Source organism: Ziziphus jujuba, chromosome 10, assembly GCF_031755915.1.
Source record: "Ziziphus jujuba cultivar Dongzao chromosome 10, ASM3175591v1".
NCBI lineage: Eukaryota > Viridiplantae > Streptophyta > Magnoliopsida > Rosales > Rhamnaceae > Ziziphus > Ziziphus jujuba.
In genome coordinates, this window is record NC_083388.1 from 22,205,890 (window position 1) to 22,233,158 (window position 27,269).

At 35.0% G+C, this 27,269-nt stretch overlaps 5 protein-coding genes across 8 annotated transcripts; all 5 read right to left on the bottom strand.

Moving 5' to 3' along the window:
* Positions 1 to 242: 242 nt before the first annotated feature.
* On the bottom strand, positions 243 to 6,376 carry LOC107411969 (uncharacterized). 4 transcript variants are annotated; one of them, XM_016019652.4, is made up of 12 exons: positions 6,200 to 6,376; positions 5,002 to 5,320; positions 4,762 to 4,912; positions 3,923 to 4,263; positions 3,709 to 3,850; positions 3,191 to 3,280; positions 2,283 to 2,620; positions 2,103 to 2,214; positions 1,533 to 1,858; positions 1,308 to 1,458; positions 971 to 1,020; positions 243 to 889 (listed from the first exon to the last, which is right to left on the bottom strand). In XM_016019652.4, exons 1-12 carry the CDS (start codon positions 6,292 to 6,294, stop codon positions 371 to 373), a joined length of 2,634 nt encoding a protein of 877 aa, XP_015875138.1. In that variant the 5' UTR covers positions 6,295 to 6,376; the 3' UTR covers positions 243 to 370. The 4 variants fall into 4 exon arrangements, with proteins under 4 accessions (XP_015875138.1, XP_048324377.1, XP_015875137.1 ...); XM_048468420.2 differs by having other exon boundaries at positions 2,283 to 2,617; positions 4,981 to 5,320; XM_016019651.4 differs by having other exon boundaries at positions 971 to 1,014; positions 4,981 to 5,320; positions 6,200 to 6,375.
* Positions 6,377 to 7,397: 1,021 nt separating this feature from the next.
* Positions 7,398 to 11,092, bottom strand: LOC107411985 (signal peptidase complex subunit 3B). The gene is made up of 6 exons (XM_016019675.4): positions 10,886 to 11,092; positions 10,721 to 10,768; positions 8,501 to 8,563; positions 8,059 to 8,112; positions 7,764 to 7,850; positions 7,398 to 7,686 (listed from the first exon to the last, which is right to left on the bottom strand). Exons 1-6 carry the CDS (start codon positions 11,009 to 11,011, stop codon positions 7,561 to 7,563), a joined length of 504 nt encoding a protein of 167 aa, XP_015875161.2. The 5' UTR covers positions 11,012 to 11,092; the 3' UTR covers positions 7,398 to 7,560.
* An 874-nt stretch (positions 11,093 to 11,966) lies between these two features.
* On the bottom strand, positions 11,967 to 13,500 carry LOC107411958 (gamma conglutin 1-like). The gene has a single exon (XM_016019640.4). The coding sequence runs from the start codon at positions 13,360 to 13,362 to the stop codon at positions 12,091 to 12,093; it is 1,272 nt and encodes a 423-aa protein (XP_015875126.3). The 5' UTR covers positions 13,363 to 13,500; the 3' UTR covers positions 11,967 to 12,090.
* Positions 13,501 to 15,834: 2,334 nt separating this feature from the next.
* Positions 15,835 to 19,280, bottom strand: LOC107411971 (heavy metal-associated isoprenylated plant protein 34). Its single transcript, XM_016019654.4, has 3 exons — positions 18,056 to 19,280; positions 17,799 to 17,874; positions 15,835 to 17,626 (listed from the first exon to the last, which is right to left on the bottom strand). Exons 1-3 carry the CDS (start codon positions 18,083 to 18,085, stop codon positions 16,002 to 16,004), a joined length of 1,731 nt encoding a protein of 576 aa, XP_015875140.3. The 5' UTR covers positions 18,086 to 19,280; the 3' UTR covers positions 15,835 to 16,001.
* A 2,611-nt stretch (positions 19,281 to 21,891) lies between these two features.
* Positions 21,892 to 27,160, bottom strand: LOC107412038 (probable E3 ubiquitin-protein ligase LUL4). Its single transcript, XM_016019739.4, has 4 exons — positions 25,673 to 27,160; positions 23,755 to 24,259; positions 22,398 to 22,500; positions 21,892 to 22,187 (listed from the first exon to the last, which is right to left on the bottom strand). Exons 1-4 carry the CDS (start codon positions 26,581 to 26,583, stop codon positions 22,177 to 22,179), a joined length of 1,530 nt encoding a protein of 509 aa, XP_015875225.3. The 5' UTR covers positions 26,584 to 27,160; the 3' UTR covers positions 21,892 to 22,176.
* Positions 27,161 to 27,269: the final 109 nt, after the last annotated feature.

Genomic DNA, 27,269 nt, shown 5'->3' on the forward strand with positions numbered 1-27,269 from the left:
ATTCTGTGATTTGGTTTTGCCAGTCTATACAATCTCTTTATCTGTGAGCAAAAAGGAAAGTGTTTTTATGGAGTAGTCATCCATTAATTTTCACATCCATTAATTTTCAAGGTTCATCGGCTATGCGTAATTTATTTGAACTTATTTATTTAAAACTGACTTATGATTCAAAGAAACAAAGTTGTGGAAGAAAATTGCTTCCATCTCTCCACTCTTTTTCTGCGTTCATTGAGAAAGCCATGTAGGAAAATTACCTTTTTTCTTCTTCTGAAAAATATCAAGTGTTTCCATTGGTGTGTAATCTTGTGTACAAAGAATAAAAAATGGTGGCGAGAATTTACATATTTCATTATGCACGCAAAAACATATGCTACCTGCAAAGTTTTCTCAACAACCATTTTTTCCTAGCTGTTACATCCATCGCTACAAACATTTTGGCCTTTCTTTCATCTTCTAAAAGCTGACACGCTTCCAAGAAAAGCTCGTCGTTCATGTCTGGTACTGTTTCAAGTGCAGCCACAACCTTTTCAATTGAGCAATAGTCTTCATCTTCTTCCTCATTTGCCCGCCTGTCTGCCAAACCCCGCTTCTTATGTGTAGTTTCTTGCATCTCCTCCTCAAGGGTTCTTAGGACTTTTCTAGTGCATGCTGATTTTGAGGTTCTAGATTTTCGTTTTTTTGGTTGATCATAGATTTCAAACTCCCTAGCTGGGGATTGCATGTCATAAAAGCTATCATCCATACCTGGCATTAAGACATTGTTTTCCATTTCCATTTTCACACCCAAATAACTTGATCTTTCTTGTGGTGCTCTATTGCTAAATATAGTATATAAATCATTATAAGTATCCACAAAGCTATCTCTGCATGCAATTACATCTAGATGTTCCTGTAAAATATATGTTCACATGAGAACCTGATCTAACATAAGGTCGATAAAACAAGAATCCATTAATCTTATCCAACATACCCTTGGAGGATGAATATCATCAGCGCACTGGTCATATTCTTCACCTACAACTTGAAAATACCAACCTTAGAATAGACAGGAGAATTTGACACCATAGGAAAAGCTAAAATAACTTAATAAGTTGTTTTTACAATACAGCATTGCATGTGATCATTGGTTTCTTAAAATATGTCAACATTATCGACTTACAACAAGGCTATCTACAACAGAGACATCATCTGAAAGTGTGCAATTATCATGTCTATTGATGCATCAAGAGGGAAGATATGAATGTTGATCTTATACAGGTATATGTTTGTTACAGCAAACGCCAACCCCAGAGAAAAAGATAACATACCAATGTTTACTGCCACGTCATCATCTTCTACCTCTATAGAGTTACTTGAATAACTGTCTCTTTTGATGCTGTTTGAATTTCCATATATCAAGAATAAATCATTGAAATTTGGGAGAGTTCTGTTGCGGTATGATCGTGCATCAGGGTACTCCTGCACAATCTACACATATAAGCTGCTAACTACATAGAAATTCTAAGAACTTGACAATCTAACAAAAATAGCACCTTGATATAAGCATCCCATAGATCATCGTCAGCAGTTACCATCTGCTGCATTTCATCCCAAGCAAACCCACTGTGGTCAAGTAGAGTTTTCATGTCATTGAATCGTTTCCTCAAGTTCAAGAAACGACTTTTTAAGACATCCTTGTCATGCTGACAACCAAACTGTGCCCTGAACTTTGCAACCATATCAGTCCAAGCTAGTTTGCTGAATTTATGGTTAACCATACTTCCATAGCGAATTTGCTCCAACATTAGATCAATAAAACATCGATCCATTGAGGGTGTCCAATCAGTTCTCCAGTGATAGCTATTGCTAAATTTTTCTCCTTCAGAAATTAAAAACAAGTTATACATAAAGAAATACCCACTTCTCTTGCTCATCATAACATATTAGAATTTTCTTGTTCAATAAAAGACAACCAATTACATTAGCTATTTAAGGAAAAGGCAAAGCATAGCACATTTATTAGCCTTCAGTCCAAATATGTATGCTGGAAAATATGTTCAGCATTCAAATTGCCCATTACTTCATTAAAATAAAAAACTTATCATCATCATTACAGATGATACCTTGGCCTGATGGATTGGACCCTCCTTCTGCAGTTGAATTTCCATAAATTATGCATAAATCGTTGTAGTTTGGTCCAGATTTGGTTCTGTATGGTTCTGCATCTGGGTGTCCCTATAGGAACCACATATCAGTCACCATGGATTTTGACATTTTAAGACACAAACAGAAAAGTATTGCACCTCAATATAAGCATCCCAAACATCATCATATGCTGTGACCATTTGCTGTGTTTCATCCCACCAAAACTCTCTCCGATCAAGAAGATCTTTCATTTCAACGTATTGCTTCTCTAACCCTTTACAGCGACTCCTTAAAACATCTTTGTCATGTTGTAATCCAAATCTTTCTTTGAACAATGCAACCATATCTATCCATACTTGGTTGTCCATGGTATTGTCCATATTGCTCATTTTATGCCCTTGCTCCAGCATTAGGTCAATGAGGTAACGGTCCATTGAAGGAGTCCAATCTGTCCTTGAACAGTTACCATTCACCAGGCTTTGAATCTCTTCACCTTCTAATCATCAGAAAATGAAAATCAATGAATTGTAACTTATATGGAGGAAATAATTCCAAACCAGTTTACACAAAAAAACTCAAACTTCAATTGATTTGTCACTAACTATCAATCTTATTTTCTTATTTATTTATTTACGTTTTTCTGCCATAACTCGAGTCTGACATAATATATCAGCAGTATGTAGCCTGGTGCATATTTTCTGAAAATTATAATGAGTTTGCAACGACAAGTATTATAAGTAATTTAGTTGCAAACTTACACCCAGAAACAAACTGACATAACAAAATGAAAAGTCATTTGAAAATTAGATTCTCCAATATTATGATAAGTTTCTAAACAGCAGAATTATTGTATAACAATTATAAAAGAAATAGGATGTAATAAAAAACTTGGGCAGTTAACCAAAGACTAAAATTTAACCATAATCTTCCCAATCCAAGTTTGGTTTGGAGATGTGCTCATTTTATACTTAACAATGATTCAATGTCAGGTAGTGATTAGACTCTAGGGAGCATCCGTCAGGAATTACTATTATCATAAACTTCATGGAATAAAGAAAAAACATACCAATCATCAAATCTGGGCCTTCACTGTCAGGATCCTCACTGTGAGCCAGATGACCATTCCCAGCAGTAGAATGGCCTTCCCTCTCTTCACCTACAGAACATTATTTAATTTTTCAAATAAATAATATACCAACATGAATAATTAAATACATTTGTAGGCATAATCATCAAACACTTATAAAAATGTAGCAATTTTGAAAGACCTAGTATTTGACTAGAAGCAGATTAATTACAGTTGTCTTCATTAAGATCATAGGACTTCAATTTCAGCATGGTAGTAGGTAGTATATTCCTGGCACCCAACGTTATTTAAGCCCTAGTTAGTCCATCTCTTTGAAGAATAATGTCTTACAAAAAATATGCCTATATAAATATATGTGAACACTATACGTACAATTATTTACATATATGTTTCATGAATTATCCATGAAATTTGACCCACAGCTTTACATATAATCTAGAACACTGATATCTGTAATCTACATAATAAGAACTCAGCAAAGTAAAAATGAAACTCACCATTCTTGTATAGTAATTTGTCATCTTCAAAATTTTTCCCTCTCTGAAAGTTACCATTGCTAATTGCATTTCCATATATTAAGCTCAAGTCATGATAATTAAGTAATGGCTTCTTCCTATAGCAACGTACATCTGGATGTGCCTACATCAACAATGACAAGTGTAAAATATGACAAAAACTGAAGTATCATATCCAACGAAAATAATGAAATACCTTGATGTAATAATCCCAAACATCGCTATCAGCTGTTATCATTTGTTGTTTTTCATCCCATGAAAATCCTTTTTCCAGAAGTAGATCCCTCACATCAGTATAATATTTCAACAATTTCTTGTAACGTTGTTTTAAGAAATTTTTGCCATACTGAGACCCAAATTTCGTGTTGAACATGGTGAGCATATCTTTCCAAGCTTGTTTCTTAAATGCATTGTTAATCTTATTGCCTTTTTTCAGTTGATCCAGCATAAGTTTCACAAAATAACGGTCCATGGCCGGTGTCCAATCTGTTTTAGGTTGCTCTTTACTTGCAGTAGCAAGGCTATTCACTCCAACAGCTACAGATGAAACAATGAATAGGTTTAAAATGTTACTATTGAAAACAGAAAATGCTTACAATATTAATAGCTAAGCAAGTAAACAACACTCAAACCCATAGTTACTACAATTAGTTGATGGTTAGTTGAGTTGCTTTCACTTTTGTGGAATGCATGCCTACCAAAATCTAATGAATAAAAAGTTAGTTCTAACTTAAAGTCAAGCATTTTCTGCTTGTACTTATCTCATTAAGAAAAAGTTTGCAAAAGAAAACACCACGGTATCTAATAGTATAAATTTTTCAGTTATCATTGACTTTATTTGGGTAAAAACAACTGCTAGCAAACTACTGTTACTTGTCTACAAAAGCCAAAAGCTGATTAAATGTGACAATGCAAAAATGGGTCAATATTATGATATAAAATTACTGATTTTCATAAGCAAATACAAGCACTTGCAAAACCATTAAGGTAACTTTATCATTCCTGCAGATTGGTAAAATAGTTTTAAAGACACACCAAAATTCATTGCTTGAATGTCATCATCGAAGTCTATGTCATGACTTGACAGGCTATATCTTCCATCTGCTGTTGTATGTGCATATATCAAGCACAAGTCATTGAAATTTATCAAAGCTCTGTTCCTATAGAATTGTGCATCTGGGTGAGCCTGCAGGCATGTTACATCAATTAACATTCATAGAAACAAAAGATTTTCCATAAATAAAAAAATAGTACCTTGATGTAGGCATCCCATACATATTTTTCAGCAATCAACATTTGCCGATTGTTATCCCAAGAAAATCCATTTTGATCAAGAAGATTCTTTATATCATTGAATTGCTTCCACAAATTAGTGTAACGACTTTTTAATGCATTTACATCATATGGAGATCCAAAATTGGCATTAAACATGACCAGCATGTCATTCCAAGCTTGTTTATTGAATGTGTGGCCCATCCTATTTCCTCTATGCACCTGATCTAGCATAAGATCAATAAAGTAGCGCTCCATCGCTGGTGTCCAGTTTGTCCTTGAGCGATCACCATTTAGAGGGGCTTGGCTGCCCATATCTTCCCTACAACATCAAACCCACAAGTTCTTTATTCTTTCTTTCTTCTGGGTTAGGGCACTCTTCAAATACTCAAAACCATAAGTTTTTTATTCTTTCTTTCTTCTGGGTTAGGACATTCTTCAAATGCTAAGCAATAAGTCAACTTGTCATCTCAGACCACTGCATTCCTATTTGTATGCAAGAGGAGACCATCACATGCTAATTATCAAAGCAGGCTTGGGTTTTAGAATAGCGAAACTGAGTCTTAGTGAAAGCAACTATGAAGATCTTCTAAAGCGCATTAACAAGATTCAAAATCAAACTAGTAACCAAATGACTATAGGTACCTAAGATAAAAGTTTCTCAATCATCACTCATCCAAAAATAATTGCATCTTCCATTCCCAGTCAGGTTTTAAAGAAAAACCCCATTTTTCTTTTCTAGTTTGTATTTGCTTTTTCGTGAGTAAAGTAATTTCTCAATTGTAAGTTTTTGCACATTTATCCAATGCAACATCTGTTAATGGTTTATCAAAAATGAAGCTAACATATATAACAACAAGCAAAGAAGAAACTTAAAACATTCAAAGCCTCTGTTTGGTTGACTGGAAAACCTAGGAAGAAACACCAAACTGAGCTCCATTCTACAGGATTTGGAAAAAATAAAAAATAAAAAGCCTAAGAGTGTTCCAATAATGGAAGCGAGTGGTGCAAAGCTCAGTTTAGCAGAATTCCAACATCTATTAAATTCCAAAATAAAAAAAACGACGATCATCTCAAATTTTATTAACAGCCTATACATTTTTCTCGGTGAACAATCAGAAAGCTAGTGCTAATTTACTGATTATATATCATTTATTATATCCGAGTAGGTAGATTACGTAGAGAGATTAGCAATTGATACCTTGGATTTGTAAGTGTTTTAGGACGGAGAGAGGAAGTGGAAGAGAAGCTCCGAAGCCGAGTCTGGTTTTCACGGTTCTTCGGAGCTGCTACCATCGGAGCTTCTTCCTAACGTCTGTTTGGCTGCTAGTTGGAGATCAATCTTCTCTTGGAATAAAGATTTCCCCTTTCGTTGCAACAGGAATGAAGGTTTTCCTTTTTATAAATTGGGCTGGGGCTGCATTATTTTCAAAAGACCCAACTAGCCCATCTAGTTTGGGCTTCATGAGCTTGTTTTGGTGGGCTGCCATATCCTCCATTGCAACTAGAAATTAGAAATTGGTTGGTCCAATGCTGTTGTGCTTGGTAGTTGATTTTGGTTTACGTTGATCAAACCTAAGTATGAGATTAAATCTAAAAGATCTTCTGTTTTATTAGTAGTATATCATATATTAATTTGTTAATTGAAGGTATAAATGAATTCTATGTTAAAATTTGATTAATGTTATTATTGTACCTTTAGTTATTGTAATTTGCAACTTTTGAACTTAACTATGAGATTAAATGGTGAATGTTGGTGTCCAGTTTGTCCTTGAGCGATCACTATTTAGAGGGTCTTGGTTGCCCAGAGCTTCCCTAAAACATCAAAACCATAAGTTTTAAAGGACAAAAGTATACTTAGTTTTTATTAGCTATATTTAATGTCATCCATTACATATATATATATATATATATATATATATATATATATTAAAGCTATATTATTTCGTCTGGGTTGGTATCAACCATGATATTAAAAAACATATATATTTAATAAAGTTACATTGTTTTCTTGAGTCGGAATCAAACGAACATTTAATTAAGAAGGATTTTTTTTTTTTGGGTTCCAAATTTGTGTAAAAAGCGGTGGAAGAAGAAAAACGAATTACCCATTTTTTTTTTTTAAATTTTATATCTTCGTTCTTAATTATTTTTTAAACAAATAATGACAAAGAAAAAAATAAACATTTTTTACATTTAAAAAAATAATAATAATAATAAAACGAATTGCTTCAAGCCAACTTACTAGCTAACTATTGTTTTTGTAGTTTTTTCCTTCTTCCGTGTCAGTTACTCTTTTTGACCATTTCAGCAGCTATATAAATTGTATGTATTAGCGTTAACAAAAAGTATTAGCAACAACGTTCCAATCAGAAAAGCTATAGGGAAAGAAGTAGAAGTATGGCAATAACGTTAACTAACTATTGAAAAATCCAATAAAATTTCTTTCATTTTGCTTTCTCAAATGTGAATCAATCCTTACCCTCTTCTAGTTTTTCTAATTTAAGACATCATACACGTCCATGTGCTAAAGTTACAGCAGCAAGTTTAGACAACAAATCATCATCTATATTCCTCAGGTAAGCGGTATCCGGACATGATTAACTTGTTGGCAAACATCTTCCCTGTCTTGGGCATGACATGCCAGTGCAACGTCAAGTTGAATTCTTTACCTCGGAGATTGGTTCCCTACATAAGGAACAAGAAACTTTGGTTTACTTCATGTCGAGAGTGAGTGGAACCTACCTAAACTGAGGTTACTGTACCTGATCGATGAAACGGTATTTGTTTGAAGTGTGAATCCAAAACTTTGCATGTTCCTTGGAAGGTATGATACCATCCCAAAGGGAGATCTGGAAAATGACATTTCAGGAACAATTCAGGCAATGGACTTAATAGTAATGAAGTAGACAGGCGCCAAAATATGCAGCAGCAGCATAAAAGAAGAGACAATTTATAAACCCACACATTTACTTCAAAACATATATAAGCACAGGTATAATTGAAATGGAAAATCCCCATAGAATGTCCATGCAGTCAGCCAGATACCTAGAAGCTCACCTGATTCCAGGAGTTCTTCGTGGTTTCATACTCAGCAGCCAGAAAAACGAAAACCTATCATTCACAATAAGTGAAAAATTATCCAACATTAGTATAAAGATTTGTTAAATATGTTTAAATATTTTGATGCAATTATAGAAATCAGTGACTATCCCATTTTAAATTGGTTTATTGTGTTTTACAAAATACAAATTTGATTCTACACCTTAACGGAGAATGCAACAAACAAATGCCAAGACCTTACTCTTATTTGGATTCACTCCCTAGGCATTAAAGCAATACATTATACTTCAGCCCCGTGATTATCACAGAAACTCCATCAGATATATTCTCAAGAACTTTTCTGTGTATGCAAATATTACAACTCAAGAAATCACATTGATAAAGTAGACAGTTACAAATTTTTTTCAGCTAAAATGAAAAAGGAATCCCAGTTGATAACCTGCTTTGTGTTCCATGTAAACAATGACTGTAAGTCTGCTGATATATTCAAAGTCATGCTGGCCTGCATAAGATGAAGACATTTTGAACAAATGAATAGGGCATATTAACATACGATGACACTGATTTAGAACACAACTTACGCATTGAGAACAAATATGATTTGATGCACTAAATGTAAAATATAAATGTTGGAAGACGAAAACAGATTGCAAGGACATATCTTTCTCTCAGTACAACCCCCTTTCATAGTAATTTTACTTGTGGATTATTCCGTATAAGCAGACTTAATTACCCTCCTCAGAGAACAAGTCACAACCATTCCTATTAATTTTAATTGTGGATTTGTCCATTTCCACATAACATATATTGATTATTGATCAATATTTCTCTCATATCAAGATTTTGTTAAGTTGGGGGCGGGGGGAGCCTCTCTAGTTGTGTCCTTCAAGCCCATTATAACTCTCGTGTGCCATGTTCTTTTTGTTCCTATAAATATGTCTGAAGTAGGGAGATAAGTTTCTACACCATTGTGGAGTCTCCAAAATGTGTTATAAGGTTAAATAGGATGGCAAGTGGACTAGGATGGTTCTTAACTATGGAAAGAGTTCTGGATGCATTTACTTTCAATAAACCACTTTTTAGTTTGGTCAACAACTTCAGATGAACTTCCAAAGACATTTTTAGGTGTTCGTTTAATAGGACGGCCTCATTAATGTCTAATGAGCCTCATTCTTAAAAGCCAACAGTACCTTACCATTAATACAAATACCATGACCAATCCATATGTCCTAAACCTTATGACAAGCATATAACATCATCTAACTTGTGTACTTTATTTCTCAAGATCAAACTTTTCCCTTGAATCTAATGATTTTACTTCAAATCTTCTCTCAAGTTCCAGCAATTTATAATTATTTGTCTCATTGCTTAGAAATTATATAGTCAAACAAAGAAACTTGTAAAATGAAAAATAACTGGTCCGGATACTAATATAAAACAAGACTAGGATTACACCTACAAATCTTCTACTTCCAAATGTGATAGTTTATTTTGGGGGTTTTTTTTTTTGGGGGGGGGGTGGTGTGGGTCGGGGTGGGGGGGAACCACAACTCTATCGCAAGATAATTTAGATATATATTTCACTTTCTATGTTGGTGCCTTTTGTATGACAGCAACACATCTATACACATAGTAGCTCTATGGCATTTCCTTCCCAATGCTATTAGGTAAGCAGACTGCCCTGGAAGTGTTTTACAATTTACTTCAAACAAGTTGTTTCGGGAGGGAAAAGATGAAATAAATTACAATACTGTACACACTACAAATTGTACTTCAATGAATTTTCTGTTCAGACCTTACATTGAACACCTGAAAGCTATTAAAATGAAAGGTATCACGCTTGAGCAGATTCGAAAGCATGGCAAATATTGTTGTTAGCTACAAGTATTGCAATTGTGTTATCAGTCAATCCAAACAGTTTCCTTCAATAATTCTCCTTTTCATTCGATCCTAAGCCCAATATTGTTGTTACCTATGAGTATTGCAATGGTGTTATCAGTCAATCCCAACAGTTTTCTTCAATGTTCTCCCTTTCATTCTATCCTAAGCCCAATTCACAAACTCGCACCTTGGAAGTCCTTTTTTCCAACTGAGAAGAAATACTCGTTCACTAATAGACCAGTGATGTTACAACTTATTACTCAAAAATAGAAAAGCCTCACTAATTTGAAGTATAGTACCAACCATGGGTAGAAGTGATTAATCTTTTAGATCCTAAACTGGACAAGTTATCATCTTCATATAATATACACATAAACGTAAACACATACAATTTGTTTATTCAGATTCATTTATGTACATAAAAATAACAAATTTTACCCATACAAAACCACTAAACCCTAATTTCACAACTTTGTCCACTCAACATTCAAATAAAGATATATAAATTTATTATATATACAAATGTTTTGTGTGTATACACACATGATCTAAGAATAAAGCCAAAGGTATCGTCTTTAGAGAGAAATTCCAATAAACACAAGTAACAAAACAGTTAAGACTAAATCAAACAAAAAACTATTCTCATTTAAAAAAAAAAAAAAAAAAAAAGCCAATGTAAATCAGAGAAAACACTAAAGTACACATAAACTTTATCAGAAAGAAATCCAAAGATAATAGCCAACTAATTGATGCACTTTATTTCCAAATCACACTTTACCTCGTCGTTCCCATTGGGTTGCTTCTGGAACCAATTGATGTTCAATACCTAAGAAATACCCAAAATCAGAAATCCATAAATCTCAAACCCCAACTGGGTAATGATTCTGAGCCAAGGATCTATTTAATGAAAATTGCATATAGACAAAAAAAGAAGAAGAAAAACCTGGACTTGGGCAGTGGGTGAAGGATGGTTGAGGTTGTCCGAGATGGAAGCCATGGCGCACATGAGCGCGAGGATTGTGAGTCCAAAGGTTAGCAAAGCATTAGCTCTGTACCCAAACGAATGCATATTTTCCTTCTTTCTGGTTTTGCTCTGGTTTTTGGGTTTGGGAGAGAAGACCGAAAAGTTTTACACTATAAACACACAGTGGAAGGAGAAGACTGAATGCGGTAACAGTTTTACACTCTGGCTCTTTACTCTTCATTCATTGGTCAGAACACGTATGTGGGACCCATTTTTCTCCGTCTTACATCGACTTTTTATGTACAACGTTGGTTTTTTGTAAGAAAAAAAAAATGTAATTTACCAAAAAAGAGAAAAAAAAATTCTATATATTTATATGTATATATATATATATGTTTTTTAATATATTTCTCACAAATTTACGGATCGTGACCCATCAATGTTATAGAGGCATAAATCAATCCGAATAATAGAAGAAACATTAAGAAAATGGAAAAAGAGAAGAGAAAATTTAATGGTTTGTACTTTTTGGAAAAGAAAAATTGGTACCAATGAAAATAGCACCATGGCACTTAGTACAGATTCTTGCCGTATCAAAAGTAAAAAATGGATCCAATTACTGCTTTTACGTGGTTAAGGAATTTATTAACAAAAGAAAACAAAAAGATTTCATCATTGTACTTTTTTGTTTTGTGGGATTTATAGAGAGGTTGTTTTGTTGTCTAAGCACTTTTTTTTTTTTTTTTTTTTTTTGAAAAATTGTTGTCTAAGCACTTGTGGAGGTAAAAAGAAGTGAGTGATATAATAAAAAATGGTCTAACTGTGTAGAACGTAAATTGGTTTTGCTGATCTGTCAGGATTATCTGGACTGATCATTGATTAAAATATAGATTTGATGATGTTAACATTTCCTTTTCACTATTTGGTCATCCTTTTATATTATGTATAACAAAATAATAATAATAATCTATCTAGAACCCAATTGTTAGATTTGAATGTTACTCATCAAATTATTAACTACCAGAACATATATATATATATATATATATTTATATATAAATACCAGAGAAAAAGAGCCATTTTTATTTCTCTAGTCACATTTATTTAGCTGCAACTAGGCAAGCAAGTTTACACATAGAACATTACATTTTTCATCAACCAAAACACCTCTTTCTACATCTCTTCTATGGAATTGAGGTGAAGTTGAAGTTTGAGCATTTAGTCCTCCTAGACAACAACGAGGAACTAAACCCTAACCTTGAACTACCTATATCAAACTGCAGCAGATTGTCCTCCAATTGCATTGCCCCTATTACAATTGAATCCCTAGGACGAACCCCACCATCCACAAATCCCAAACACATCACATCTGGTCTTGCCTGAACCATTGAGTTTGAACCATAAATCCTCCACACAACATTTTGCATAACAAGGTCCACATTAGGAACTGAGGGACCCATCTTGGTGTTTCCGATCCTTTTGGAATCAAAACAGGTCCCAAATGGTGTTACAGGCTTCACTTGGGGTACCCCTTTAAGCTGATCAACAAACACTTTGCTCAAAGAGTAGTAAATCGAGTGTTCAAGGATAGTATAAGGGGTAGTGGTGCTAATTTTGACTCTTCCTAAGCCTCTTTTGGTGGGTGTTAGTAGAGATGAGTTCAATGGAACAATCTTATTGTTGATCTTTATTGATTTCACATCTATGTAGTACTCTCCTTGCTGGCTTATGGTTAATGGAGTGTAACTCACCGGACGCGAAACATCAATCCCCGGAAGCATGAAATAAGGTCCTTGTCCAAAGAAAATGACACCATTATTACCACCAGAGGAAGCAAGGCACATAGCAAATTTTTGTTGGAATCCAAAGTGGGAAGCAAGTTGTACTGGCAAAGAAATTGGGGCATGGCCTAGTCCAACAACACCTTGAACATTCTTTGGGAACCCTTTTTGGAGAAGTCGTGAAGGTGCACAAGAGAAGAGAAATTGAGGGATTCTAACCATTGGACCAGGGTTAAAACCCTGAGTTGATGGAAGTAAAAGAGCGTCTTGGGCTAGCTCACCCATTGCAGCCTGGTTTGTGAATGGGTTCACTGCCATAAGCCCACATGTGTTGTTGTGGCAACCTGGTCTAGCTGTGGTTGGGCATTTGTGGCAGTAATGGCTATCGGCTTTAGAACACTGAGTGGAATGGCAAAGAGGAGCATTATAGGTTGATGATGAATATTGGTTCTCACAGTTTACCCACAAAAAACGACCATTTAGATCTATCACGAAAGGAAGTTTCAAAGGAGGAGTTCTCTTTTGAATGTTGGCCACATGAAGATTTGTAGCTCTGTCTTTTTGAACAGTCAAAACAAGCTTGGTTGGTTTGAAAGTCGTTTGTGATTCCGATATGAAAAACAGGAAACAGAGAGAGAAGAGGAGGAAGATGAGACAGCGAAAGGAAGAGGCCATGGAAGGAATATGGTGAAGAAGAAAATTCGGTTTAGGATGGTATAGAACGGTAAGCAAATTTTTTGTGCATATATTTTTATAGAGGGTGTGTTATAGAGTATGGACATTTTTGGTGTTTGGCATTGTTCACGAAGGATTAGGAGGTTGTTTTTTTCTTTTTTAGGCTATGTGTTGGGCTTTGGTGGCGTTATATATTTGAGGTTCACATGCTAAGTTTTGGAAAGTAAGGCAAAAATGAGTGTAATTCATCGAAACAGAACAAAGAATGGATGAGTGTTAGGGGCACTTGGCAGTGAAGAAGAGCTTTAAGATACACTAGCCATGCAATAGCGTGTAGTCTAATTTGGCAAATTGGCATTATCTAGTTCTGAGGTTTAAGGGCTTGGATTGTTCCAAGAAACCCATCTTAGCTGAGGCATTGCTGAGTTATGTTCTGACAAAGCCTGCTGTATTAATTCATGTTCTAAAGTTGTAAGAAACAAAACAAATATTGGGTTCAGAACCTTGGCCCATTTTTTGAATTTCTAAGACCCACAACCAATTTCTAAGGCATAATTTTCACATAAAAACTTCTGCTCATTTTAGTTTTCGACCATTTCATGTTTTTATGAAAATGACAGCAATTACTTATGGTTGAAGCAAGAACCATTCTGATTTAGATTCTAAACGGCAATAACTTTTTATGGTTTGTTTTTCACTTTTGGCTCATACCCATTAGGCACATCAACAAATAGAGAATGTGGAATTGAGCGTTGTAAAGAAAGTATTTTTACATGCAAAAAATGAAGATCCTCCAAAAACAGCTATGTTTTTTTTGCTTCAAACTGTATTATACCAGCTACTTTTTAAGTAATACGTAATTGGATAACTAAAATCATAGACATCAATTAATACGACGATGAAACCCAAAAGGAGACTATCAGAATCCAATGGCTTTTAGATAGATTGTTTGATCTCTTAAATATGATGTCATTTTTGCTTCATTCACAGTGAGACTGTGTTAGAAGAAATCACCAGCATAAACGATAATTAATCAATTATGTATTTATTCACTGTTGTCTATTATAAGCTGCAATGTAGTACAATAGCACTCTTATAATATATATTAAAATATTTTAATTATACGCAGACAAAATTAAGCACATAATATTTCTACCTTCAATTACCATGCAATGCAAAATGAGAAAATCCAATGCATGTGGAAAAAGGTATGTTTGAAGTTATTATTACCCAAAAAAAAAAAAAAAAAAAAAAAAAGAAAAAAAAAAGCATGTTTGAAGTTATATAAAGTTTTATGCTCAAGCATTTTCGAAAATAAACAAATAGTAATGCACGTTGCTTTTTCATGTATGATAACATTGTGTATTTAGAGTGTATAATCCTTGCGATTAGAAGGATCAATAACGCTAAGGAAATTTATCACGTACGTTAAGAACCATTGGAGAATAATAAATGTAGTAATATACAAATGTGGATTGTTCCAAGCAACCCATCTTTGCTGATGGATTGCCTTTTTTTTTTTTTCTTTTTTTTTTTGGTTGGACAAAGATCGTATTCTTTTTTCTTTCTTTTTTAAAATTTTTTTTATCATTTAGAATAATTATCTTCACCTTTCAATGTCTTGAATTCATAATTCTTAGATATAAATATGAATAATTTATAACTAAATCAATTTTACTTTATACAAAAATTGTATTCCTATTTTAAAGCTATATGCATACAAATATGGAGTCCAAAACCTGGGCTAATTTCTTAAATTTCTAAGGCATATTTTTGGCATATAAACTTCATCTTCAATATTTTTTTTTCCTAGAAAACTTCATCTTCAATAATGACGCATAAATATTTTATTTTATTTTGACAATCTTTTAATGTTTCTAAAAAGGCTAAAGCTGGTATCAATTACTTATGTTTTGAAGCTAAACAAGAGCTGCTGTGATTTAGGTCCTAAACTCAAATTCTTCCAATAATTTCTGACCTAAAATTGTAGGTTCTCTTTTGAAAAAAATATCAGTGATAATGAGTTGGGCAACAGCTTTTTTAATGGTTTCGTTTTCACTTTGGTTCATACCCATTAGGCACATCAACATCCAAGATGGTTTAGTAAGCATCAAACATAGTGACGAGTATACATGAAGTTCACCTAAAATGATTATATCCAAATAGCCAATCAACATCGAATAGTAACCCACATACCCCTCATCAAATAATTCAAGCAATTTGGACAAAAAACAATTAATTGATGCAATAATGGAGAGATTTCAAATGATTCAGGTCAAGATGCTCACCATTAAAGAATAGGTGTAGATGGGGCCCTATGCCACTCATTATGTCACACTTAAATCTAACACACTATTCCTCTACAGCCCAAAAAAGTGAGAAGCACTAAAAAATACAACTTGGTAGGGCAGCGGTTTGCTTGGCCTCAAGAAAAAGGAATTTAAGGGTTCAAAAGAGTAAAAGTAAAGGATATGGGTTCCAAAATCTTCCAATGCTTACCATATAACATAAGCAATGGCACTATCAAACCTTTGCAATTTTCTAGTACAATTAAAAAGCAAAAAAAACATACAAGAGAACAAAACAAAACATATTATAAATTTTTTTTTTTTTTTTTTTTTTTGGGTTATCCTAACAATTTACATTACATTGCAACTATCGGTATTCTCATCACTGAAGAAGTGAGTGTAGGGATCGGCCACATGAGGCGGTATCTGTGGTGCCGCGTAATTGACCGCAGGGTGTGGCCGTGCATACATCATTGGTTGGAACATCTCATTCCCATTGGCCCTCTGCTGGTTCATCAACATTGCCATGTACTGTTGTTGCTGCATGTACTGTTGTTGCTGCTGCTGTTGTAGTTGTTGTTGTTGTTGTTGTTGTTGATGAAGTTGATTATAAGGGTTGCCAGGGCCCATCCCTTGATAATATCCTCCATTGCCGTTCATCATTGCTGCTGCAGGTAGTCCCGGTACCGCTGGATAACTACCCATAGGACCCATTGGATTATTACCCATTGGATTCATATGACCCAAACTCATACTATGACCCATCTGACCCATCTGACCCATTTGACCCATGTTCCCACCACCACCACCACCATGGCCGTTCATTTGGCCCATCTGACCCACATTTTTGGCAGCTCCACCACCACCACCACCACCTCCTCCTCCTTTGTTACCTTTGCCTCCTTTGCCATGGCTAGTGATATCAATATCTTGAAAACCACCCTTTGGTTTGCTGAACTCAATTTCATGGTCCCCATCGCGTTTGCTTCCATTTTTATGGGACCCTTTGCCATTATTGCTTTTATTACTATCATTCCCACTGCCTTTATTGCTACCCTTCTTTGCACTACCACTACCTGCTTTCTTATTTTTTTTACCAAATCCAAATAACACTCCAGCTTTTTTACCAAATCCCAGAAAACCACCCCCTTTTTTGCTACCATTTTTCTCTTTACCACCTTGTTTTTTATTCCCACCCTTGTTTTTTCCATCACCACCACCACCTTTTTTACCTCCATTCCCATTCTTTGCTTCATTGTTTTTTCCATTACTCTTACCCTTCACTACTTCTATTGGGAAATCAATAACCCCACCTTTCTTAGAGGCTCCATTTCCACCGCCACCACCAAATTTTCTGTCATCCATGGCATGCACATTCTTCATTCCATTAGGCCCATATCGCCCATGGCTATTACCCATGATTGGCATCATCTTTCCATAGGGCCCTTGTGGCCCATGACCATTACCCATGATGGGCATCATTTTACTTGGCAAATGATGATGACCATGATCAAACTCCTCATCATCATAATCGTCGTCAAATTCATCATCGCATTCATCATCAAAATCATCATCAAACTCGTCAAACTCGTGATCACTCATATCAAATTCTTCATCTTGCAAGTTGAACTTCACAGATTTCTGGTCCTTTGATGGAAGCTTCATGTCCTTAGCCCCTTTCATTTGGTGTTGGTGTTGGTGGTATGCTTGTTGTTGTTGTTGTTGGCTACCCTTGTGCTGGTCTTTCCCACCCTTCTGAAATTTGTTGTCTTTTCCACCTTTACCATTTCCAATCTGCATGTTCTTGAACTGGTTGTTGAGCTGGGCTTGGTTGAAATTTGTAGTGCCCTTTTGGACTCCCCAAAGCTCTGCATGTTTCCCTGATTTTTCAAGCTTCTTGATGAGTTTTGCTGGATCTGCACAGCCTGAAACTGTCACCTTCCCTTGTTCTGCATTAATGGTGACAGTATACACACCTAGACAATAATATTCCCAAAAAAATATTTAGTAAAAGGAAATTGAAAGCCTTTTTTTTTTTAAGAGAAAAATAAAAAAGTATTAAGAAATCAGTAACACAAGCATCCCAAGTTAAAATTAGTATACATTGCTTATTTTGCAAGAAAAGTTATATGGAAATTAGAAGCATACCATCAATTTTTTGCAACAGTTTCTTTACTTTCTGCTCACACCCATCACAGTGTATGTTCACCCTGAGAACGCAAGTCTGCAATAGAAACCAATTCCCAATAAAAAATAAAAAAAATAAAAAATAAAACACTGAGCTACTAAATATCTAGAAAAGAAACGAAATATCAGAGACACAGGACAGGATGAAAATGGGTGCTAATTAAATAGCTTGGTTCAATAAACAGGAAAACATGAAATAGTTAAAAGGGGGTGTGTACCTGAATCTTCATAAACTCTTGTTTACTCATTCTTCTTTTTGATACAGAGAAAGAGTGAGAGAGAATCAGAGAGTGAAAGAGAAAGAGAGGGTTGAAATGGGTCTAAAACTGAAAACTAAGAAAATGAAAGAGATAGAGAGGTTTTAGACTGAGAATATAGTCCAAAGGCGGTTGGTGAGCATTAAACACTTTATCTTTTAAGCTGTCTACCTTGGTTTCAGGGTTGTGTTACCATTTTCAAACTTTTTTTTTTTAAGAGAGAGAGAGAGAGAGAGAGAGAAAGCAGTTCCCCAAGGAGAAAACTCAGGCTACAAGGCATAAATGAACAGCTGGAAAATATAGGACAAGCGGTTTATAATGTCACAGCTTAAAAGGAGGCAGCTTTATTATTTTAAACCCAAATAATTTTTTTATATCCCTATTACCCAAAAGAAAATATATATTATTATTATAAACCTCTTTGCCAATAATGAAAGATAATATTAGGTATAATGGCACTTACCTATGAGCCCAATCTCCAGATATTATGGGCTAGCTGTAGTCTGCAGCTGATCACAAACCTTGTGACACTAGATCCATAATCCATTATCTGGCCCTTCCCAAATGGGCTTCTTTAATTAATCATTTTATTTTTTAATTGAAATGTTTATTCGTATATGGTATCGAACTGCATTAGATATTCCATTGGGCATGAACTGCTTCAGAAACTTAACCATTTACTTTCTTCTTTCTTTAACTTTTTTGAGCTTTGTGTACAAGGGCAGCAAAAGTGGATGGCATCTATGTTTTGTTTTTCCCTTGTGAAAGCCTTTTGGTTGGATATAATTGGGTTATGTGAGAAAATAATATGCATATCATAAGAAAAGCATAAATGGAAAAGCTTAGGGATTACAAATATGGATTAAAAGGAGAAAAAAACATTTTTTTATGAAAAGTTAGACTACATTCTTATATTTATAATCTCTCAAATAGTACCCCCCAACAGAAAAAGAAAGTTAAGAGCACAAATTATGAAACTGATAAAGTGGTTCATAGTTCTAATCCTGATTAAGTATTTTGCCTTTGAACTTCGAAGATGGAAATGGGAAACTGGGTTATCTTGGGGTTGAGGATAGGCAAAATATGAGAATCGATAGTGGCTCTTGTGGACAAACAAGCACCGGGCGTCAAATTTCTGAGAATGTAAAAAGTAGTCCAACAATGATTTGTAGTCTTTGTTTGAACTCTTCTTTTGCAAACCAAATCATTGTTTATCGTCCTTAAAAGTCTAACCCATCAAGAAAATGGGTGGCCTTATTTCTTCTTTATTGCCCTTTGAAGATGATAGAAATATCCCTTTGCTCTGCAAAAGATGTTTGAATGGTGACAAAAAAAGAGAAACCCCACCGCAAGCTACAATCCCAAAAAATATCTATCCTTATTTAAAATGCTTTTATAGGTCATGGGCTAGCTCACAAAATAGCTTTTGAACCCCCGGAGCTTTTGACTGAACAATCAAACTTACTTTGCTAATTGGAGATTACAAGAAGCTCGTTAAAAACTGTGATTTTGAATATTTATAGATTTTTTAATCTTTTATTGTCTGATTCAAATCTTGTAGGCTGCAAAATTAATCAATTATTTAGCTACCATATTAAAACCTTGAGGAACATTCGAATCCTTAAAAGTAGTAATAGATTTGCTTTGAGATCCATTCAATTGAGAAAAAAAACTATAAAAAAAAAAAAAAGCACTATATTGAACTTTTTGTATTTAAAGAAGTTCACTTTAGTCATGCAAACTCTTTTGCTCAAATGAACTTTAGCTTCAATGAGGATCATTCATTGGCAAAATCATTGAACCCCTCAATCATCACTCATGCCTATACACAGAATCTGTACTATTTGGAAACAGTTTCATAGGGTAAAAAAAAGTTAGAAGTCCAGTACTGATTATTTGGTCATCGATCTGAGTTCTATTTTTTTTTTTTTTTTATTACCAACATTTTGAATTTGGACTTTGGAGATGATCTCTGAAAAAAAAAATTTCGTGCAGCTTTGGTACTATATAACATCCATAATTTATACAAGAGTAGTACACTACTTTTTCTTTTTCATTTTTTTTTTTCTTAATCAGATCAGTGTTGTACTTATTACAATTAAAAAGAGAGAGAGAGAGAGAGAGAGAGAGAGAGAAGAAAAGCAATGGTACGTATAATAAATGAGGTGTCAGGACTGAGGAAGTGTAATTCAAGGGGTCTTCTGGCATTTCCCTCAAGTCTTATCTGTGTCTAAAATGTTTACTGGTGCAGAGGAATGGAATATTAAGTAAAACAAGAGTAAAAATTACACATAAATAATCTATCACACCTACCATGGATTCTGGAGATTATATTCACTACTGACAAAATTATTATTATTATTATTATTATTTTTAAAGAAAATCTTATGGGGATTCCTTACCGACACTGATCAGCCTTGTTGCAGCCAAGTTGATGATATTAGACAGGGAGAAGGAAAAACCCTTTTTCTTTTTTGTCTGAAGAAAGTAAAAAAAAATATATATATATATATATATTTTATTTATTACCACCAATTTCTTCTTAAATTGCACGCATGCCGATTTGTCCATTTCAACTTTGACTAAAACTAGTCCGTTTTCACACATGATATCAAAGCTATACTACTGTTAAAAGTAAAATAATAATAATAAATATTTTGTGTTTCTATTTGTTAAAAGTAAAATAATAATAATAATAATAAATTTTTTTTTTTGTTTTTATTTGGGGTTTTTTTAATTTGCATGTGAGTTAGATATATGAAACAGTACGGGCATAGCAGAAGCATATAATGAGGATTAAATTTCTGGCATATACTATTTATGAGAGGTTAGCCTAAAAGAAGGTCCTGTCCTGCGTTTTTCACAGCTGGTTTCTATGAGCATGACAAACAGAGGTTTCCGGGGTCCCCGGCCATAAGGGACTACTCGGTACCCTCCAAATTTAGGGGACAAACAGGTCAGGCTCGAGACCAAGCATTTTGTTTATGGACTTGACAAAGCTAAGTTGTGGGAATGGGTGGGTTAAGGAGACTTGGGACCCCAACAAAAACAAAAACAAAAACAAAAACAAAAAAGAAAAAAAGAAAAAACCCAAAATAAAGACATGCCCTAGTTGTTGGACAAGCACTTCAAAATCACAGCTGGGCCTCCCCACAAGCTTCTCTCAATAATGGTTAGGAATGGGGGTGGTTCACACTTCACTGACACTTGCATGTTTATTGTTTTTGTATTTGAAGGCTTACCCGCTTTTCTGAGCTCTAACCCAGGTGAAGCCAAACCATTTTTTTAAGAAACAAAAAATTTCTGATAATTGTATCTGGATCTTGTCGGTTCGGGTCAGTTTGAATTGGTTATGTGCAATCCGATCCATGGGTATTGAATGTGGAAAAAGGAAAATGAAATTTAGGACGCTGCATTTCATAAAAGAACATAAAAATCCGAGCAAAGATTCAAATCCCCAACAGTACTTATGGTCAGTGATTCCTTCCTTTTTTTTCTTCTTTTTCTTTGGGTTTCCACTTTTGTCCCTTTTAACCGGTATGTTGCAGACAATCCAACCCACTTTTTCCTCTTTTTGCTCTTTTGCTGGTTTGTGTCCCTAATATTCCTTTTTTTTCTTTTAGCCTTTGTGATTCTCATTCATATATGCACAAAACTTATCAAGCATGCAAGCTTTGAATGTGGGTGCGGAGTGAGAGAGTTGTTAACAAATGTCCCGGTAGACAACAAACTCTGCTGCTATTCACCATGTTAATATTCAACAGACAAAAAAAGAAAAAGCCAAAAAAAAAAAAAGAGGTTCAAGATTCCTTCTAAAACATCGATGATGAGAAATTCAATTATTCATGTTTAAACTATATACTCTATGCCTATAGGAGGAAACACAACTTTGCACAGATGCTATGAAAAACTGTATCAGATTTTCTTTAAAGACAAAAAACTGTATAAATAAACCTTTCTACATGTAATACGATAAAAACTGTCTCCAATTGCTGATAAGATATTTCTCCCACAATAAATTGTAGCTGCTCAGGGAGTTGCATTTCTGCTTCAAAACTGTATGAACAATATATATCCATGCACTAGGACAATACTGGAAACAGAGAAGAAAAAATTGTCAAGACAAAGAAATCACTCATTTACCAAGAGAACAGAAAAGAAGAGAAGCGTGAAAATCACCGAGTGTTCTTTGTAAAAGATGAAAACAAAGAGGAAGGTAAAATCAGATGTGCTATAATGATTCATCCCAAAAAAGAGAATTAAAGAAATCAGCATATCAACAAAAAGGCTCCTTAGTCCTCACCTTTATCAGCCTTCATCACTACGAGTTGTTCAATGAATTGGCGGCATATGGGACACCTATCCGAACGGGTCCTCAATGTTTCTGCACAGTCACTGCACATGCACTGAGAAGCAGTGTGGTGTTAGAAATGTGTCATAGATAAAAGGGATCGTCCAACCAAAAACAAAAACTGACTCAACTTGTTGAACAAACTTAGTTTAACCTTTGGAGCATTTAGGTTAGAAAATGGAACATGAATTTGGGCACTAAGGAAGACTTATTAAACAAGATGGTCTCAGACTTTTCTATTAAATTTTCTTCCTAATAAAAGACCTCTCTGGCACGAAGAGAATGGCATGTATCAAAATAGTGTTTCCGATATGTTCTCTCAACATGATATGGTTTATATTGCAATTAACAGGGCCTTTATTATGGAAATTGTCTTCAAGATTACAAGAATACAGATTTTCCAATTATTATTAGAACATGTATTTCTGGAACATCTGTAACGTTGCCAGTAGCTAATTTGAAAAGCATTTCACAATGAGGAACCTTGGAGACTGGCAAACCAGGATGCATGATCCAGATATGGAAACCATGAACATTTTAAGCCCAATATTGAATCTAAGACCCATTAGTTGCTGAGCTTTGTGTTCTACCATTCAAGCTAACACATGGAGATCAATATTACTACATAATATCATCCAAAAAGGTCAACAGAAAGAAATGGAATTTCTGAATAGGACAACATGCATCAGCCCAACAAGAGTAACCCACATTGTTAAATTTCAAAACTGGTTCATCACTTCATCAGATGTGCCGTTGTGATCCCTCCCTAGACCGCCATCCCATTAGAGATTTTTATGGCATTTAATATTTTATTTGTTTTGACTACCAAACCTTTTGTGACCTTAAAACAGGGTTGCATAGCACAAACAACTCAAAAAGAAGGCTGAAAAGCAAGATCAAAATAAAAGGAAAACTAATGCAGACTGAAACCACTAAATTTTACATCAAGGAGATCAATGAGTTGGTAGCAATCTCCAACAGGTTGCCCAAAAGTGGGCCAAAGGTCAAAAATACTTGGTCACTTGCAGCAGTTCCTAAAGTATGTTTTTGCAGAAACATAAATCTGAAATAAGTCCGGAATGAATGTACCAAAAAACTAAGTCTTTACTCCCACCTCAAATGTAAATTAGCATCCTCTAGGAGAAGTCCAAAATATATGCACACATGCGGCACATTTACAGAATATCAACAAAATTCCAAGCCACGTCAAACAACCAGGTTCAAGTATTGATAATATTGTCATAGCAAGAATTAACTTTTCCTGATCCTGCAGGAAATTAATAGACAGGCTAAAAGTTGGGACTCTCACCATATGTCGACAAGGCAAAATAGTTGTGTCCTTTGGCTTAGCCATACATATGACACACTCTTTCCCTGGTTCATTGTCATCAGCACCTGCTTCACCTAAGGGGCCAATTCCATAAAGTTCAAGTAGCTCATAGCTAACCCCATCAACCCAGACGATCTGCTCAACCACCCTAACTCGAAACTGGCCCTCATTATTCTTCTCCAATATAGCTTGAGTAACCTGCGCGGCAGCAGACATAGTCTGCAAAGGTTGAATGGATTGTGCATCAGCTGAGAGAGACAGCAAGCATGTTTCAACATGGATAACAAGTGGGACAATGCCTTCTTGGAAACTTGATAGTTCATCGATATCAAAGAAACCTAGGTCAATGCCAGTTCCAGAAGGCTGAAAAAATTTCTGACTTAGACCTTTTTGAAAGGGGATTTTCCTTGGCACACAACATTCAGGGTATAATGGAGTGAATGTGCAGTTTCCCTCTTCCTTAGCAAAGAAAAATATGGTGATACTGTCATCAACAAAAAAGCGGAGAATGAAAAGAATGGCATTATATATATATATATATATATGAAGTACCTGATAATTACCTCAAGAAAAAGTCGTTGCAGAAACGAAATAAAAAGAAATTTAGTAGTTTTGCTTTTTTTCCTTTTTCTTGCTCATTGGAGAATATATGTTTCCAAAGTTTAGAATTATCGTCCAAACTTGTTAAGTATAAACTATAATCATAAAAGTAAATGAGCAAAAAACAAGTTCGCAATTTAAAGCTTGCAGCACTTGCAAATTGCAAGTCAGAAGACACATATCAATTCATGTTGCTCAGTCTGACAATGTTAGTCCACTCACTCACATTAATAATTCCTTCAATGCATTTCCACCAGCAAAACCTTCGAAAAACCAACACGAGACAACTAAACTGAATAACTTAGTTAACACCTCAAGGAGAAACATCAAAGTCCTAATAAATCCTTACCAAATTTAAGTTAGCCATAGCATAAAGAAGTATTAACACATCCTCTACTCCAAATTCTTCTACTGCCCCTTTTTCGCAAGTTATAGGACACAATAGAAGCTTCAGTGAAAATCAATGGCTTGAATATCAAAGCAAGAAATTAGAATAGGATAAGTTTGTTTCCTTTCTGCGGTAAGCATTCTAAGTGAAAAAGCAAAAGCAAAGACAATGTCAGAAAGTAAGACTTGTAGCATGAAAACACATTAAAGCGGAAAATAGATCAGTCATTTGCTGCTGGAAGTGATAAGCAACATTTATTACGAACATTGATCACAAACCTTAATTAATGAAAACCCCTAGCATAAAGACTTTTGAGTCATGAAGTATGTCTGGCCAAGCCGAACCAGAAAAGAAGGGAAAAAAAAAAAAATGAAAGGCCTCTCTGTCAATTCCACTCATCCTTATCCATTGCATAACAATTTCTTGAGAAGGTATAAGGGCTTTCATTTTACCCACAAAAGACCAGTTTCCACTGTCAGTTAAATAATTATGAACCTCCAAGACCACTTCATGATCACTAGCTTATGGCAATAATTAGTTTCTATTTATTGAATCTTACTTCCATACTTTCCTTGTTTTTTCTAACTTGTCAATTGCATAGTCCCGTATCTACAAATTTCCCTGCATCTCCAAACTAACATATATAGCTTGAGACCCGTGAACGACATCGTTAGAATTTAACATATATGAGCCGAGTTTGTAAACTTTATCAATTAGGAGATACGACTTCATGAAAAAAAAAAAAAAAAAAAAGTCAAACCAAAACGCGTGCTTAACAGTAACAGCTAACAAAGACGAAAGAACGAAAAAAACATAAACTTTCACAGGATAATGGAGATTAAATAACGTATAATTAAAGAACAAGAAGATAAAAACAAAAAGTGAGTAAAAGATGCATTTTTGATTTACCTGCCATCAACAATAGCATCAAAAGTGAAAGACACCAAATAATTGCCAAAATCTTTAGCATCCATAACAAGCTTGATGGTATCCTTATGCAAAACAACATAATTGTTAATCTTCTTGGCACTCACACATGGAGGTTGTGGATGAGAGGTGGACACCATCACAGAATGATCCCCATCAAACCCATTACGTGGATTGGCAAGAAGCAACATGGGTTGTGAGTAATTGCGGGAATCAGAGGCAACCGAACTAACTGGAATCGAATTGACAGCGTAGAAATAACTTGGCTGTGGTGAAGACGAAGAAGAAGAAGAAGAACAAGGAGTAGTAGTTCGTAAGTCCCATAAATCGAAATCCCAAGAAGACGATGAAGGATGGGGAAGCGTCTCTAAGAAATCAACCATAGGAAAAGGAGGAGGAGGAGGAGGAGGAAGAGAGACTAAATTCGAAGCCAGAGGAGGAGGAGGAGGAGGTGGTGGTGGTGGTGGCAGCGGCGACGGCGGCAGAGGACTAGAAGGAGAAGGAGGGGAACGAGGAAGATGAATAGGACTTCGAGGTGGCAGAGTTGAACCTGGTGGTGGAGGAGGAGCGAGTATAACAAAACGTGAAGTAGTAGCAGTAAAACGATATGGAAGAGGCGGAGGAGGAGGAGGAGTAGGAGTAGGAGTAGGAGGAGGCAGAGGAAGAGGATAAAGAGGAGGAGGAGGAGGAGGAGGAGGAGGAGAAGAAGAAGAAGAAGATGAAGATGAAGATGAAGATGAAGGAGGATGTAAAGAAGAAAACTGTGAACGGAAAGGAAGAGATTGGGGTTGTCGTTGTTGTTGTTGTTGTTGGTTATGGTGGTGGTGATGGTCTTGGTCGTTTTCTTGATTTCTCCTCCTTCTTCTTATTCTTCTACTTAGCGAGAGACCCATCTCACATACAGACTGGTAGTGGCAGTAACAGTCTCAGCACAGCCAAAATCTGTATCATCGTTGGGTTTGGCACTCCGACGACCAAAGTCAAACATTCCATTTTTTGCATTTTCTTCGAATTTAAGCAACTCTCTCTCTCTTTCTTGCCCTCTCAGTCTCTCTGCCGCATGAGTCTGACTAGGAAGATCATCAACCAAAAACAATAAAATAAAACTAAAGGGTGTTGCTAAGCATCGCTCAACAAATATATACTGTTTTTTTCTTTTTTACTTTATGGATTTAATTAAAGTGAGATTTCCTCCAATTAGAGTTTATTGAAGGAAAGTCATAAAAAAAAAAAAAAAAACAGCCGTATAACGCGCAAATAGCCATGGAAATGGAATTCCAATTTTCAATTCTCAATTCGGATTGGGCACATAAAAAAAAAATTAAAAAAGAAATTAAAATTTCTGCACAAACTTTGTAAATAGAAATGGGTAATTACAGATTCTTTAAAAATGGAAAATATGAAGGAGGAGGAACATTTCCAGGTGAGCATTCAAAACATCGTACTAAACTACCTGAAAGGCAATAATATTGTTTGTTTGTCTGTTTGCGTTTTTTTTTTAAATGAATCCAAAGATGATTTATTTTGTTGATTTAATGCTTTTGGGTTGTTTCTTTTGGGCTCTAAATTTGATAATCCA